This window comes from Globicephala melas, chromosome 13, assembly GCF_963455315.2.
Source record: "Globicephala melas chromosome 13, mGloMel1.2, whole genome shotgun sequence".
NCBI lineage: Eukaryota > Metazoa > Chordata > Mammalia > Artiodactyla > Delphinidae > Globicephala > Globicephala melas.
In genome coordinates, this window is record NC_083326.1 from 70,922,482 (window position 1) to 70,938,405 (window position 15,924).

A 15,924-nucleotide genomic window follows, 5' to 3' on the forward strand; every position below is an offset into this window, starting at 1 on the left:
CATCTGAGAAACAGGAAGATCAGACTCAGTGAAGTAGCTGAAATGTCATAAAGGGAGACCCGCACTCAGATGCAGGCTCTGACACCTCCTAGCTGGGGAGGCCGTCAGCAAGCAGCTTAACCTCTCTGAGCCTCAGGTTCCCGGACTGCAAAACGGGGATAATGATGAGACCCACACACAAGGTTCTGGTTTCTCGTGAGGACGAGATAACCACGAAAGGCACAGGCCCCGGACGCTGGGAGCGCTCAGCAGGAATGGCGGTGGTGACGGTGGCCGTTGTTGTTATTATTATTGTTGCAATTGGCAACCACAAGCAACCGACTTGCTGCTAGCACCCCAGCAAGGCCACCAGCCTTGGGACAGTCTGGCTGGGTTATCTCGGCAACAAAGGAGATTAAGTAACTCAAAACAGCCATGGCAGGGGTAGCCACCAGCTACAGTTACTAATGATTTAAAGCAGAAACTTAATCTCCCTCCCCCACTTCCCAGCTGATGCTAGGCAGTGACTGGGCTTGATGGTGGGGGCAGCGCCCCTCCCCCCCAGAACAGAACTGCAGCTCTGTGGGGGATGCGGGCCAGCGACAGGAGACAACCGACACCCCACCGACAAATGACCAACTCTGCAGAAACCTGCTGCAGCCCACGCTCGGCCCCAATTCTAAGAAGCTGACTTAGGAAAGAACCTGAAAAGTGAATAGAGATTTAAGGCTGAGAACGACCATCACTAAACTGTGCGTGTAGCGAGTGCCTGGGAGCAACCCAGGTGTCCAACTGTGGGCGAACGGCTGATACATCAAGGCTGACGACAAATGCGGGTAGTTAGCGGTCCCTAAGCAACACGTTTACAGAGGGCTTCCAGATGTGGACAGATGTTCCCTTATTAGCGGGCACATGAAGTTGAGATGTGCATACTCTACACTCGTTCGTTCACTGCGATGGATGAAATTTAGAGGCAAAATACGACGTGGACCCCGTGTTGGATCCTGGAACAGAGAAAGGACACGGGTGGATAATCTGGTGAAATCTGAATCAAGCAGGCTTTCTCAGCCTTGGTGTGACTGCTGTTGGGAACGGGTCACCGTTGGTGGTGGCTGTTTGGGGGGTGGGAGACTGCCCTGTGCATTGTACCATCTTTAGTAGCATCCCTGACCTCCACCCGGAAGATGCCACCATCACCCCCCCGCCCCAGCTGCAACAATCAAAGAATGTCACCAGACATTGCCAAGTGTCCCCTGAAGGTCGTCCCTGGATGAGAACCACTGGAATGAAGCCTAGAGTTTAGTTACCAGTACTGCACCAATGTTAATTTCTTACGTCGGACAATATACTGTGGTTGTTACAGTAAGATGCTAGGCGAAGCGTATACAGGGACTCCCCCAACCATCTCTGCCACTTTTCTGTAAATCTAAAAGTATTCCAAAATTTTGAAACATTATGAAGAGGTGACATGGAACAGAAAACTGAGAGCAGTGAGTGGCCCAGGAGGATGGAGTGATGGGTGAATGTATATTCTGTGCTACCTGAGTCTACAGCAGGGATGGGGAGGGCTACCCCCCGCCCATCAGGGCCCTTACAATAATCGATGCTTAGCTGGTCACTCTCCATCTGACGTGGCCTCCTGGGAAAGAGGAAGAGCTCACGTGGTTGGTTTCCCTGGCAACCAGCCCCCACCCTTACTCAGGTGCAGGCCAAAAGTCATCTCATTAACATAAACTCATGTGTGAATATCTAGACACTTTTATCACTTTGGAAACACCAAGGGTTTTAGGAGCCCTGTGCCAGAGACAGGAACAAAAACCAAATATGTATTTCTTACTATAAATCACAATATCACAGCCTCCCTAACACTGAAGCCCAGCGCCTGTGTGTCCAGCACATCAAGGTCATGAGGCCCCAGTGGGCAGCAGAGTCCCCAAATACAAATGATCATGGGCGGCTTAATTTCTTTCTCACGCTCTTCAATATCTTCCAAGTTTTCTACCACGCCCATAAATTATTTTTGTAATTAAAAAAAAATAAACCAGTTAATGTTTCCTTACGTTTACAGTATGATAATAATCAAAAGTCAGTGATCAAAGGAGAAGGACTCGGCGGGGGTGAGGGGTGTCTCCTGTTTTTCAACTGCTGCAGGGGACTTGGGCTGGGGTGGGGAGCGGCTGAAGGACAATGTTTCCTAAAGTTGTATTTTTAGGAGCTCCGGAAAATTCCCTGGGTGACTCGGCATTTGAAGTATTTGCAAACATTCAGCAGGGGGAAAAATAATATTTCCCAAGTCTTACTTTCTTGGGCATTCTCAGCTGGGTGGCAAATGTTCTGGAAAACTCTGAGACCCACCTGTGACGATTCCCTGCTAAGCCCCTCTGTTCACGGAGCCCTGATGAATGTCACATAACCCACCATCATCTACTGCCCACCCCTTAGTTTCACAGATGAGGAAACAGAGGCCCAGAGAGGGGAAGCAACTTGCCTGTGGACACACAGCAGATCAATCTCAGAGTCAAAACAAGATTTGAAAAGCACTTTATACCCCACAAAGCACTTCCACGTGGGTTCCCTGTTTTTGGCATTTTGCCAAAAAAAGTTTGGAGTTTTTTTTTTTTCCTCTGTTACATAGATGAGAGGCCGCAATGGGAGGGTTCCAACTTTCTACTTTTGCTTAGTAAGTTCACTGAAAGAAAAACAAAATCTATTCTTTCCAACTCATAAAAGATGAGACATTTTTACGTGCACACAAAGGCAAGTAGGATGTAATTTCAGAGTAAAGAACAGTCCGGTAAATCAAAGAAACGTCGATTTCTGGAAAGATCACTAATGCTCCCCTTGTTTTTCCTGTTTTTCCGAGGACGGGAGGGGTGGCCGCCGTGCCCACTGATCCACCCTGGGCAGGACCTCGTCCTCTTATATGAGTCCCCTCTGCCTCCCAAATCAAACCCCATCCCTTTCCCAACACCCCCTCCTCCTTGAAACAACCACCATTTCTTAAAGAAAACAGAGCCACTGCTGACCAGACAGAGCCAGGAAGCAAAGCTGGCAGGAGTCGGGAGGAGAAGAAAAAGGAGATACGGGTCCGGACGGCCGCACTCACCCACAGGTACCGCAAGAGCTTCAACAAGCTGGGGCAGTAATAATACTCCATTTCTGGCGCCTGGGGGTTATGCCGCCTGCACTGTGCACGCTTCCAGTCTCCCTCTGGAGGGGGCGGCTCTTCCCGCTCGGCTTGTCACACCAGGAGTCAAGTTCAAGGTGGCATGAATCATTCAGGGGCCGGCTGGTGGCCAGGGGACTGGCAGGATGGCCCCGCCAAGGGCACGGGGAAGCTGCCGCTCAGGCCCCGGGGCCCCGCCTGGAGCATCTCCAGTGGCTCTTCCAGGGGGCGGGCCCAGGGGTGGCCCCTCCCTAATCTAGCTGAGTGGTCTGGACCCTGCACCCTCCTGGGGGTGCTCTGGGCCTGGGGGTTTTCCGCTGAGTGGTGGGAAGAGCAAGGATGAAGCCCCAGAACTGAGTGTGTGCGTGTGTGAGCGTGTCATGTGAGGACAAGTTCCTCCCCAAAACCACACACCGAGGGGGAGCCCTCCCCACCTCAAATCCTTCCATATAAAGGAAATAAATCAACTCAGGATCCCATCGGCTCACACAGCCCCTCCCAGCTCAGTCAAGTTCCTTCTGACTCAGTTAAGCTTCTGAGCAGCCCTGAAAGGAGGCCCTGGTTGTCCCCATTTTACAGAGGGGGAAAAGGGAGGCCCAGGGTGGTCGAGGGACTTGGTCGAGGTCACACAGAGAGGTGGAAACTGAGCCAAGGCTGGAACCCAGGCCTCCCAACCAGTTCTGGGTTCTGTCCGCTCCCGAGGGCGGGAGGCCCAGGGTGCGAGCGGGGGATGCTGAGGAAGGGAGAGACCGGCTCCCAGAGTCACCATCTGCCAGCTGGGGTTGGGGGGAGGGTGGTGGGAACAGGGGGAGCATCCTTCTCAGAAATTAAAAATGCGAATTGTAGCACACCCAAGGCTGACCCAAGGTGACCTTTCTTGGGAACTTCCTTCGAAAGAGTGTGATCTTGGCAAGTCACCCCGCCTTCCTGAGCCTCAGTTACCTCTTCTGTAAAATGGGACGGAGTATCCCTGTGTTTCAGGGTTTTCTGCTTTGGATGAGGCAGAATAATACCAAAGCATCTCGTTTAGTCCTCACGGTGCTTCCCTGGGGGAAACATTATCTTCTCCACGGGCTACACGAGGAGGCTGGAGCTCGAGAGCAAAGGCAGCTGCCGAGGTGAGCGGCAGGGCAGCCGCAGAGCCCCGGCTCCACAGCACCTCCGTCAGGTCAGCTCGCCTGAACCGGAACCGGACTGGCGCACGGCGAGCGCCCGCACGAGAGCCCAGGCGGGGGCTGGCGCAGAGGCACCCCCGGCCCCAGGGACCACGTGCACCGTACACGTCAGACCCACAACCCCGGGGCAGAGCGGCTGACAGGAAGCCCCCGAGGACACCAGCGGGGAGCTGAGCTCAGCGGTGGAGGAAGCCGCGGCGTGAACTTCAGAGCTCTTCAGAAGCAGGCCCATGGCCCCTCCGACTCGGCGCCCCACATCTGGCAGGCAAGGGGTCCCCGCCGCTCACTGCCCAACGGACAGCCAGTTGGGGGCCGGCCCCAGCTGATGGCGCAGGTGGAGGTGCAGCCTGGCCCCTGCCCTCTGACTGCTTGGCTGATGGCCCAGCTGGAAAGTGGGGTCCTGCTCGCTGAGGCGCTCACAGAACAGCGGGAGGTGGCCCTAGCTGAGCCTGCCTGTCCTAGGGAGCAACCGTCCACCACCAGGAACGCGGAGGCTGCTGACGGCCAGCTGCTGTGCCTCCCATAGGCCTGACGGGGATGGACGGAGAGAGAAATGGGCTAGAAGAGGCAGAGAGGATGACAGAGATCGGGGGAAGGGGCTCGGTCACTGAGGGGGATGGAGACACACACACACAGGCGGGAAAAGAGATGAACCCGAAGAAAGTCAGAGACCGCGAGGAGACAAAGAGAGCAGGGCAGTGGGGTGCGAGCAGGGAAGGGGGTGGGGTGGAGGCAGAAAGACAGGAGACAGGGCAGGGGTGCGAAGGATAAAAAGAAAAGTGAACAAGTCAGACCTGGCAAGTCCCAGGTGGAGACAGAGCTGAGCCCCCACGAGGCGGGTGGGGGTGGGCAGGCACCAGTGATGGAGACCCCCACCCCCAACCCGCTCAAAGTCCCACTTTCTCAGCCTGGAGGAAGCCACAGTCACCAGGTCACACTCCCAGGAGCAGGGGGGCCCCTGCTGCACCTCCACTCCAGGCCCAAAGCGACCCCTACCTAGTCAGGGCTATCGCCTTCTGATCAGCTGGGCTGGTCCCACCCTGCCCTGTAGGACCCTTCTCACCTGGCCAGGGGAACCGCCTGCACGCACAATGGTGACCAAGGCACCCCCCACGCACCCTGGATGCCTCCCCTGGCTCCCCATCCCTCCCACCCCAGACCCCTGTTCACCTTTTACCACCTGACCCCACACCTGCCCCACCCCAATCGGGTGCACCAGGCGACCGCAGGGCCTTTGCTCATGCTGTTCCTCCCTGTAGCGGATGGGATGGTGGCCCCCCCCAAAAGGTACGTCCGCCCAGAACCTGCAAATGTGACTTTATCTGGAAAAAGGTCTTTGCAGATGTAATTATTAATAAATTAAGGATCTTGAGATGAGACTATTCTGGGTTACCCTGGATGGTCCTAAATCCAGCAAGTGTCCAGAAGAGAAGACGCAACCTCCAGGGAGGATGCCACATGAGGACGGAGGCAGAGACTGGAGGGGTATGGCCACAAGCTAGAGAACGCCTCGGGCCCCCAAAGCGGGAAGAGGCAAGGAAGCATCCTCCCCTAGAATCCCTGGAGGGATCGTGGCCCTGCCGACACCTTAACTTCAGGCTCTGGCCTCCAGAACGGAGACGGAGTAAGTATCTGCTGTTTCTGAGCCACAAAGCACATGGTGATTCCTTACGGCAGCCCTGAAAACAAACACACGCCCCCTCCTCTCCACCTAGTTCGCGCCTATTCATGCCGGGGTCTCTGGAGTAAGAGCTAACCATCCAGCAGCCTCCAGCAGCATCCAGCCCAGGCTCAGGGCAGCCCCCAGACACAGGGCCCCACGACGCCACTTCTGGAGGAACATTCTGCATCCTGGTGATTCCTCCTTCCATCCCTCCTCGAAGGTCAGTTCCCCAGGGGCCCCCACCCTGGTCAGCCTGGCTCCCCACGTCCCAAGATGACACCCGGCCACAGTAGGTCCTCGGGAGATCCTTATTAATGTCCTTCATTAATTCCAGAAAAGACTGAACGTACAAGCAACCACGCTGACCTACTGAGAGGGCTTAGCCTTGAGCAGAAATCTCTCGCCTATAAAAATGATGGGAGGCTGTTAAAAATCAACATCTGCGTTCACGAAGGAAAACAGGGGTGAAAACTGGTAGCCCCCAGGAGTGACTCTGTTTGTGTCAGGTTTTTTGGGGGAGCGGGGGGCAGGGGGAGGTAGGCACACTATTTTGTTTTATTTGAACGAGTTGCAACGGTGGGCAGCAATGCAGATTTCCGTCGTCCCTAGAAAAGAAGGCTGGCCTGGCCCAAGGGTCTGCATTCCTGCATGAGGACACGGGCCACTGGCCCTGCCACATTCCCTGCACCCCAGCCTCGGCTGGGCTTTCAGTGACCTTAGCCGTACAGCCTCCACGTACCATCACAGTGACACCCATTCCTCAACCATGTATGGACCCTCAGCCTCCCAGCCTTTGCTCAGGCAGGGCCCTCCGCCGGGAATGCCCTTTCTATTTGTGGAAATGCAACCATCGCTCAAGGCCAGTGCAAGCAGCATGTCCGCAGGAAGCCCTCTGAGCGAGCAAGCCTGAGTCACTGGGCCTCCTCTTCGAGTATATGAAGGTGCTTCTCGTGATGAGAGCCTGTCCTCCCCGCAGGGCTGTGAGCTCCCCACAGGCGAGGAGGTCCCAGGGACTGGCACGCAGCCCAGCACTCAGGTGCTCTGTAACCGCTTCCTGAAAGGCAGAGGGTTCCCAATTCTCCTGCGGACAAGGAGTTCACTGCTAGATCTGGGAATCCATGACACACAGAAGGCAGACCTACTGTGTGACGGCGGCTCCGCAGCCACCAAAAGGGCCCCACAGAAGCCATACACATGCCCCCGTCTTCCAGGAGCTGACAATCCCCTAAAGGGTTAGGGCACAGACAGAGACCCAGGGAGGGGATGGCTAGTCTCACAGAGGCAGCCGGAGTGCAGGGAAAGGGTGTGGATGCTGGAGGCCAACTGCCTGGGTTCGAATCCTCGTCCCAGCATGAGACAGCTTTGATATCGGGCTGGTTGTTTAACATCTCTGTGCCCCAGCTCTATGTAAAATAGGGATGACGACAGTGCCTGTCCCACCAGGTCGCTGGGAGGAGGAAATGAACAAATATGTGTAATAAACTGCTCAGAGCGTGGAGCTCTCAGTCAGGACTCAAATCACCTTGGCCATGACCGACTAGTGGTGTATCAAATTCAGCTGCCCTGGATGGCAGGGCAACAAGGAGGGGTCCAAGCTGGGGCCAGCCCTGCAGGATGGGGGGTTATCTACCCCAAACAAGGCACTCTGAGCCCATCCCACCAGGGCACGGCCAACCCACAGGGCGTTATCAACTGTAGGACGTTGGAAATCACTTAAAACACACCCCCGAAGAAAAAACAAACCAGAACATTTTTCATCTGCTTTCGCCCAGCCTGACCCCTGGGTTCTCTCCACCGTGAGGAGAGGCAGACAGGGAAGGGAGGGACAGGGAAGACACCAGCACTGAGAGGGGGCCAGGCCAACACAAAAGGCGGAAGCACTCTGGCTGCACCGAAACCACCGTGCTCAGGGAGAGAAACCAGGGGGGAAGACCTCATGGTGGGAAACGTCCAGAGAAGGCACAAGGATGGACACAGAAGTAGGTCGGTGGCTGCCGGGGCCTAATGGGTACGGGGTTTCTTAATGTGGTGACGAGAAGGTTCTGGTATTAGGCAGTGGTGATGGTTGTGCAACTTTGTAAATTTACTGAAAATGATTACATTGTACGCTTAAAAAACGAGTGAATTTTATAAGACGTAGATTCTACCTCAGTAGGCTTTTGGAGAAGGAGGAGAAGAAAGAAGAAAGAGGAGGCAGCTTGCGAAGGACGCAGGGAGGTGGGCGGCGGCGGCAGGAAGAGCCCCAGGCGGGCGTGTGCAGGGCCGCGTGCACCCAGACCCCAGCCAGAGAGCTCTCCCTGCTAACTCAGTGAGCCCTGCTTGAGTACCTACAATGATGCTACTGTGCTGGGGCACGAAGCTGCCAGGAGCAGGGATTTGCACTCAGATGGGCCTGGGTTCGAATCCTAGCTCTGATCCTGCCAAATGGCGTCGTCCTGGACAACCTGCTTCTCCTCTCTGTGCCTCGGTTCCTTCTGATGTCAAACGAGGTCGGTGAAAAAGATAGCAACGAGCACAACGGCAACAATAATAATTTCTTCCCTCACAGGGCAGCTGGGGGATGAGGTTAGGTGAGGTCAGAAGAGCGCCTAGCAGATTTCAAGTACTCGCTCACTGAAAGCCTTGAGGATGAAGTGTGAGGTGGTGGGGACATCGAGTGAGAATGACGGGGACCAGGTTCTTGCCCTCTGGGAGCTCAGGGTCTACAGGAGGGAAGCACTTGGAAATAAATTATGGCACTGGAGGTTGAAGGGCCTGGAGTGCACAGGAAAGGGTGCAACCCAGGAGGGCTTCTTAGAGGAAGTGGCATGGAGCCGAGGCTTGAGATACGACCAAACGTTTCTCTTCTCAGGAGACCCTGTCTTCAAGTAGAAGACTTAGCATCTCTGGAAATACATCTTCTTAGGTCAGAAGTGCCATTTCCATATTCATGGGGCTCTCATTATGGGCTACCCACCCCCTGCACACATACACCCCCCCACCACACACACACCTCTTTTAGAAATAAAACTTTGGGGCAACTTTTTTTTCCCCAAAAAATAATTTATTCAAAAGAGAAACAATAGCAGTGAAAACAAACTGGGGTGGCCAGGGCTGTGAGGGCTGCAGATGAATGTCCCAACTTCAGCCCAGCAGCCCTGACTGGCTTGCAAAATCGAAACTGACAAGAGACCTGATGGGGACCCAAGCTGAGTGACACGTGCTCCAAAATCAGTGACAAGCGTTAAAATAAAAATCTAAATGGCCGTGGAAGACTTGGCTTTTTCGGGTTTAGAATGAAGACCCTAGTGCAAAAGGGGTTAAAAACTCCTAATAAAGCAAAATGTTGAAAGCATTTCGATCGCCCCCATCCTGCCCTCTGGTGGTCACTTGTGAACACTGCATCAGGAAGCTGGTGCTTTCCTTTAATCTGGGAGGAGGACGGGTGGGGGAGAGAACAGAAACTGTAGCAAGACCCCCGCTGGAGGACACTCAGGGCATTTCTGATGCCCCTTGAAGGTGGAGGCTTCCAAGAGTCTGACATCCCTGGACCCAGCCCGCCGGTGGCACCTGCCCACTTTCCCAAGCCTCTGTTTCCCCATGAACTGTGGCAAAGAGTCAGCGAGATCGTATGTGAATCGAGACTGCCAATACCGCCTGTGTTAACTGAAGGTGGCTGGGTGTGGTTAAAAAAATTTTTTTTCTCCAATGTATAAAAACAGTGAGATTTCACAATGAGATCAAATCCCCGTCATCAGTTCTGCTTGGAACATCGGGTGGTCCAGCCACTCTGGGCAGGACCACCCTGGGAGGGCCCCCGCCCTCTACCCTGTTTGTCATTCAATTCCCATCCCTGCCTGGCCTGGCTTCTGAGGGTAGCCCCCGATACAGGATCTCGAGGGACAGCGCCCACAAATGTGGATTCAGAAGCCCCGAATGCATCTATCTGAAGCCGGCACTTAGGGATCACCAGGTCAGGGGGTTTCTGAGGTGGAAGGAATGGGGGCCTCGGAGCGCTGTCCCACCCCCCGACTAAATTCTCTGCGTCGCTCCAAGCCCTCCTCTCTGCTCAGTGACAAGGCCACCCTGCGAGCACAGGGGTCCCCTCCCAGGAGTGTGGCGAGGACAGCAAATCTCTGTCGCACAGGCAAAGAGGTCAAGCCCCCCGGCCACTGCTCAGGCTGAGCCCTCTGCCTGGGCTGCCCTTCCTGCCTCTCCCTACCTGGCTGACTTCTACACACCACCAAGACCCAGTTTCACTGCACCTCGAGCCCTTCTGGCTTCCCCACAACCAAGCCAAGGGTGTCGGAGCACTGTTCCTCTCGCCGGGCCGGTTAGCTGTGCACATGCCTATCCGTCCTCCCTGCTCGGCTGCTGACCCAGCCTCTGGTTCACTTGCTCACTCATTCATTCAACATGGCGCTGAACAAAGGAGTCAGGAGCCCGGAAATCCCGCAATTCTTGTTTGCGGTAGGGAGACAGGAGATCAGGAACCAAATAAATAGTAAGTGCAGACAGAGGTTAGAAGAGGGAAGAAATGAAACCGGTACAAGGGGACTGTAAAAATGAGGGGAGTGCCAAAAAGTGGAGACACACCAAATGTCCATCAGTTGACACACAGCCAATCAAAGTGTGGTATGTTGACATGACAGAGTACTATCTAGCCGTAAAAAGGAACGGAGTATCCATCCATGGCCCGGATGGACCTAGAAAACATAAAGTCAGGAGGGAATCTGGAGGACAGCAAACAGCCTGTGCTAAGGGCCTGGGTGGAAACACACCCGCATGTGAAGGGAACATTCTGGAGGCCAGTGTGGCTTGAGTGGGGTAAGTGGAGATTGAGTGCTGGGAGCAGAGGTCACGTGGGTGGCCAGGGGCCAAACCACACACAGTCCTTTAGGCCGTTTGTACCCACGAACTGGAACCTGAGTGTGATGGGATTTTATCCTCCAGGAACCGATGTGAACCTGGCTTCTCTCCAGCGTGCGGTAGGTGCTCAGCAAACGTTTCTGGAATGAACTCCGAACTCTGCCTGGGCCCTGGACCACTAAGTCCAACTTGGCAATTTACCAATGTCTTTCTCATCCACTCATGACAGCCTGTGAGGGGCATGGAGTGGGCTTCACCCCATTTCACAGATGAGGGAAATAAAGCTCAGCAAGGTGTCCGAAGCCAGAGAGTGGCCGCTGAACAAGGTTATGAGAATACGGGTCAAGTGGGGCTTCTTCGGGGTTCTGCAGGCGTGTGTGTGTGTGTGTACATATACACAAGAGCGCTTGTGTGCACCCTGGAAGCAGAAATGGTGTGGCCCCAGCAACCCTGCCAGGGTGCTGTGTCTCGATCGCCTGTACAGGTGAAGCAAGTAATTGTGACTGGCAGCAGCTGAAAGTGTGCGTTCATTGATGATTTACTTTCTTACAAAAAAAAAGAAATGGGAGTCAAGATTATTCTAGTATTAGCACCATTCTCACGCAAGGGCACATCAACACACTTTCCCAAGGAGGTGAAACAAAAGGACGAGATCATCCTCCGCCCTCTGGGCCTCTGCTTCCTCACCTATGCAATGGCGGCAGTGTGCCATGGCACGGAACGGGTTAACACGTGGACAAGGTGAACAGGTCCCAGGATATCCTCCCAGCGCCCACAAGCTGCCCGCCCGGCCCCAGGAGGGAGGCTTTGCAAGCGGAGCAGGTGTTCAGGAGGCCTTTGGCCTCCACGGGTGGCAGGCACCTGGCTGGGGGTCCTCCGTGGCCTCAGTGCCCAGGAACCCACAGAGCCCCGGGAGTTCCAGTGGCACAACTGAAACAGAATTCAGCCCAGCAGGACTCCCCTGTCCTCACAAAACGCCCTCACCCCTCCCCGGCTGCAAGGGGTGAGTCCATAGGCCAAGAATCAATCCAGGTGTTGCGATTCCTTTGCTGTGTGCCCTTGGGCCAGTCGCCTCCCCTCTCTGAGCCTCGAGTTCAGCAACTCCAAAATGGGCATCTTCCTAGCACCTCAGGATACAGTGGGGTCACTCAGGGGGAAAATGCCAGGAGATGGCCCTCAACAAAGTGTAAGGGCCCAGGCCTCAGGTTCCTCATCTACAACATGGGGACAACCTCTTGGGGTTTGAGAGGATTCAATGGGATAGTGGAATAACGTTTGTACAGCACTCAGCGCAGGGACTGTCATGTAGAAACTCAATATATGAGATACAGTCATGGTAATAACAGCAAACACTTAAAAAACACCTACTAGGTGTCAACCACTGTTCACAGTGCCTTCTGACATTAATTCATCTAAACTCAGTTCATTTCTAACAAGTTGGCTCTATTATTATCCCTTTTTTACAGATGGGCAAACAGAGGCACAGAGATATTAACCCACACAAGGTCACATGGCTGAGAAGTAGCAGAGTTAAGATTCAAACCCAGGCTCTCTGGCTTAAGATACATATTACACTTCAACTAAAAAATTATTTTTGGTATGCATATTATAACACAAATTTAAAAATTATTTTCTATGCAACAAAAGAAAAAGTAGTAGATAAATTAGATGTAATCAAAATTGAAAACCTTCATGCATCAAAGAGCACTACTAAGAGAATGAAAAAACAATCCACAGAATGGGAGAAAATATTTGCAGATCACGTATCTAATGAGAGACGAATAGCCAGGATATACATATGTGTGTGTGTGTGTGTGTATATATATATACGTATATGTATATGTATGTATATATATGTATATGTATGTGTATATATATATATACACACATCAATCCGATTCAAAAATGGGCAAAGATACACAACTAGCCAAGAAGCACAAGAAAAGATATTCAATATCATTAGTCGTTAGGGGAATGCAAATCAAATCCACGAGGAGACACCACTTCACACCCATTAGGATAGATGGTATTTTTTTTAAAAACACAGAAAATGACAAGTGTTGGTGAAGATGTGGAGAAATTAGAACCCTTGTGCATTATTGCTGGTGACAATGTAAATTGGTGAAGCCACTGTGGTGAACCCTCAAAAAGTTAAACGTAGAATTACCATATTTTTTTGAGCAATTCCACTCACCGGTATAGACTCAAAATAATGGATAGCAGGGACTCAGACAAGATACTTGCACACCAATGTTACTAGTAGCATTATTCACAATAGTCAAAAGGTGGACACAACCCAAGTGTCCATCCACAGAAGAACGGACAAACAAAATGTGTTCTGTACATACGAGGGAATATTTTTCAGCCATAAAAAGGAGTGGAGTGCTGACACGTGCTACACCACAGACAAATAAATAAATAAAACAAGCCAAACACAAAAGGATACACACTGTATGATTCCATTTATATGAAGTACCCAGAAAGGGCAAATTCATAGAGACAGAAAGTAGAGTAGAGGTTACCGGGGGCTGTGGGAGTCGGGGAGTGGGGAGTTAGTGTTTCACGGCACAGACAGACTTTCTGTTCGGGATGATGAGAAAAGCTCTGCAGATGGATGGTGGTGATGGTTACAAAACACCGAGAATTTATATAATGACATACATTATTATAAATGTATAGTAAGCTTAAAATGGTTATGTGTATTTAACCACAGTAATTTTTTTTTTAATCGTCTTGCCCAAATTGTTCCAACATCCTAACCAGTCTCCGAGCTTCCAGTTTACCCTCTCCAACCCTTCTCTGCAATGCCACTAGAGGGCGCTCCAGGCCGCACCTCTGACCTTCTCTAACCCTGGCCCTAACTTCCCTTGGCTCCTCCACACCTCTGGCCAGCGAACACCAGGCCCCTTATTCTAACCCTGAAGGCTCATCCCCACCACTCCCCAGGTAACCCCCTCGAAGCTCCTGGAAAACCCCACATTGTCCCACCCAACACCAGAGTATTAGCTCCAGGAGAGCAGGAACCACGTCTTGTTCACTGCTGTACCTGATGGGCCCAAAACAGCACATAACACATAGTAGGTACTCATGCATTTCTGTTGAACGAAAGAGTGAGTGACTAAATCAACAAATAACTAGTTTGTACCATCCTGGCTTTACAGTCTAGGAATGTGAGCAATTTGAGGACAAGTTAGCTTGTTCATCTTTGGTATCTGTAAAGCTTTGCATGAATTAATAACTGGGTGGAGGATGGATGGATGGGTAGGTAGATGTCCGGGAGGGTAGATGAGTGAGTGGGGGTGGAGAGAGAACTGGGTAAATGAATAAATACAAAAATCTTCCCAATACAAAATCTCAGGCACAACTGGTTATTTGCTTTTTTTTTTGCAGTACGCAGGCCTCTCACTGTTTGTGGCCTCTCCCGTTGCGGAGCACAGGCTCCGGACGCGCAGGCTCAGCGGCCATGGCTCACGGGCCCAGCCACTCCGCGGCATGTGGGATCTTCCCGGACCAGGGCACGAACCCGTGTCCCCTGCATCGGCAGGCGGACTCTCAACCACTGCGCCATCAGGGAAGCCCTGGTCATTTGCATTTTAAGACCTAGGAAATGAAAACTTTCTGGTCTGGCTGGTTTTTAATCCAGAAAAGGAACTTTAATCAGCTGAGATATAAATTACTCCATTCTTCTCCAGCCCCTTTGGACTCAACAGTGAAAGACAAGAAGCCATTAACAAATGAAATTAGCCACCTGTCAGAGGATTCCGGGGCCTCCTAAGAGCCCAGCTCGCTGTCCAGATCCTCACCACTCAGCTCCGCGTCACGCTCCTAGAGCTGGTCCATCATTCGGACTCACCCAGGCAGAAGGAGTCACTCTGGCCACTGGGCCGGCTCCCTCCCGGCCTGTTCCTTCCACTTCAGCCTTCCTTCCCTTCCCTGAAGCCTGCTCTCCAGCAGACTGGGGGCCTTGGAGGGCGGGGGACTGTGTCCTCCAATCCCTGAAGCCCAGTGCCCAGCACACATCTCACATCACAGCACACAGATGCTGGGTAGATTTTCTCTCTTGTCCTGTATCCCGGTTTGGAGGCCCCAGGCTCCCTTGACAAGGAAGCCAGACTGTACTAAACGTTGCTATTTTGGTTTTTTGTTGTCGTTGTTGTTTGGCTGCACCCCACGGCTTGCAGGATCCTAGTTCCCCAACCAGAGATTGAACCCATGGCCCCTGCAGTGGAAGTGCGGAGTCCCGACCACTGGACCACCACGGAATTCCCGACAATGCTATCTGAACGACCAATGGGCCATTTCCAACGTGGCCAACTTCCAGCGTGGAACACTGACTTTTCCAGACCCTCTTGCTGCTAGCAGTGGCCGTGTGGACCCATTACTGCCCTCTGGGAGGGTGCTCCAGGGAGAGCTGTTGCTTTCTTGCAAACTCAGCTGACATGGCCCTCTGGCTTCCCACTTCTTCCCACCTGAAAGTGGACCCGAATGGCTGGAAAAAGTGACAGCCACCTTGGGACCACGAGGCACGAAGCAGGAGGGAAAGCCCAAGAGGACTCTCAGAGGTGTTGACCTAAGTCAGCCGCTGCCCACCTCCAGATATCTTGCTGCATGAGGCAAATTAGGCCTTTCAATTAAGCCAGTGAGCCACGTTCCTGGTTACAGTTCAGCATGACGTGGGACACAGGCCCAACTTCATATGTGGGAACACCAAGCAACACAGTATGGGGAGGAGAATTCACATCCCCAGCAAATAAAAAGCTGTCATATCTTTATGTACAACTTGCTGGTGTTTTTTTTTTTTTTTTTTTGCGGCATGCGGGCCCTCTCACTGCTGCAGCCCCTCCCGCCGCGGAGCACAGGCTCCGGATGCGCAGGCCCAGCGGCCATGGCTCACGGGCCCAGCCGCTCCGCGGCATGTGGGATCCCCCGGACGGGGGCACGAACCCGTGTACCCTGCATCGGCAGGCGGACTCCCAACCACTGCGCCACCAGGGAAGCCCTGTACAACTTGTTTTTTTAAGCACAATCTTTGATGAGTTCTTTCTAGCAGTTCATATATGGTTTTTCCATTTTGCTTTTATTTCCTTCTCTTT

The 15,924-nt window shown here is 52.9% G+C and overlaps 1 protein-coding gene across 5 annotated transcripts in view; it reads right to left on the minus strand.

Annotated features, from left to right (window-relative positions):
• Positions 1–15,924, minus strand: part of KIAA1671 (KIAA1671 ortholog) — a 186,173-nt gene that overhangs the window by 90,204 nt on the left and 80,045 nt on the right. The window contains exon 1 of one of the 5 annotated variants that reach the window (XM_060310220.2): positions 3,086–3,365. The exons of the other annotated variants lie outside the window; for them this stretch is intronic. Coding sequence (XP_060166203.1) covers positions 3,086–3,136 — 51 coding nt within the window. The 5' untranslated portion in view covers positions 3,137–3,365. Of the gene's footprint in view, positions 1–3,085; positions 3,366–15,924 lie in introns of those variants that run through there. 5 annotated transcript variants of the gene reach the window in all.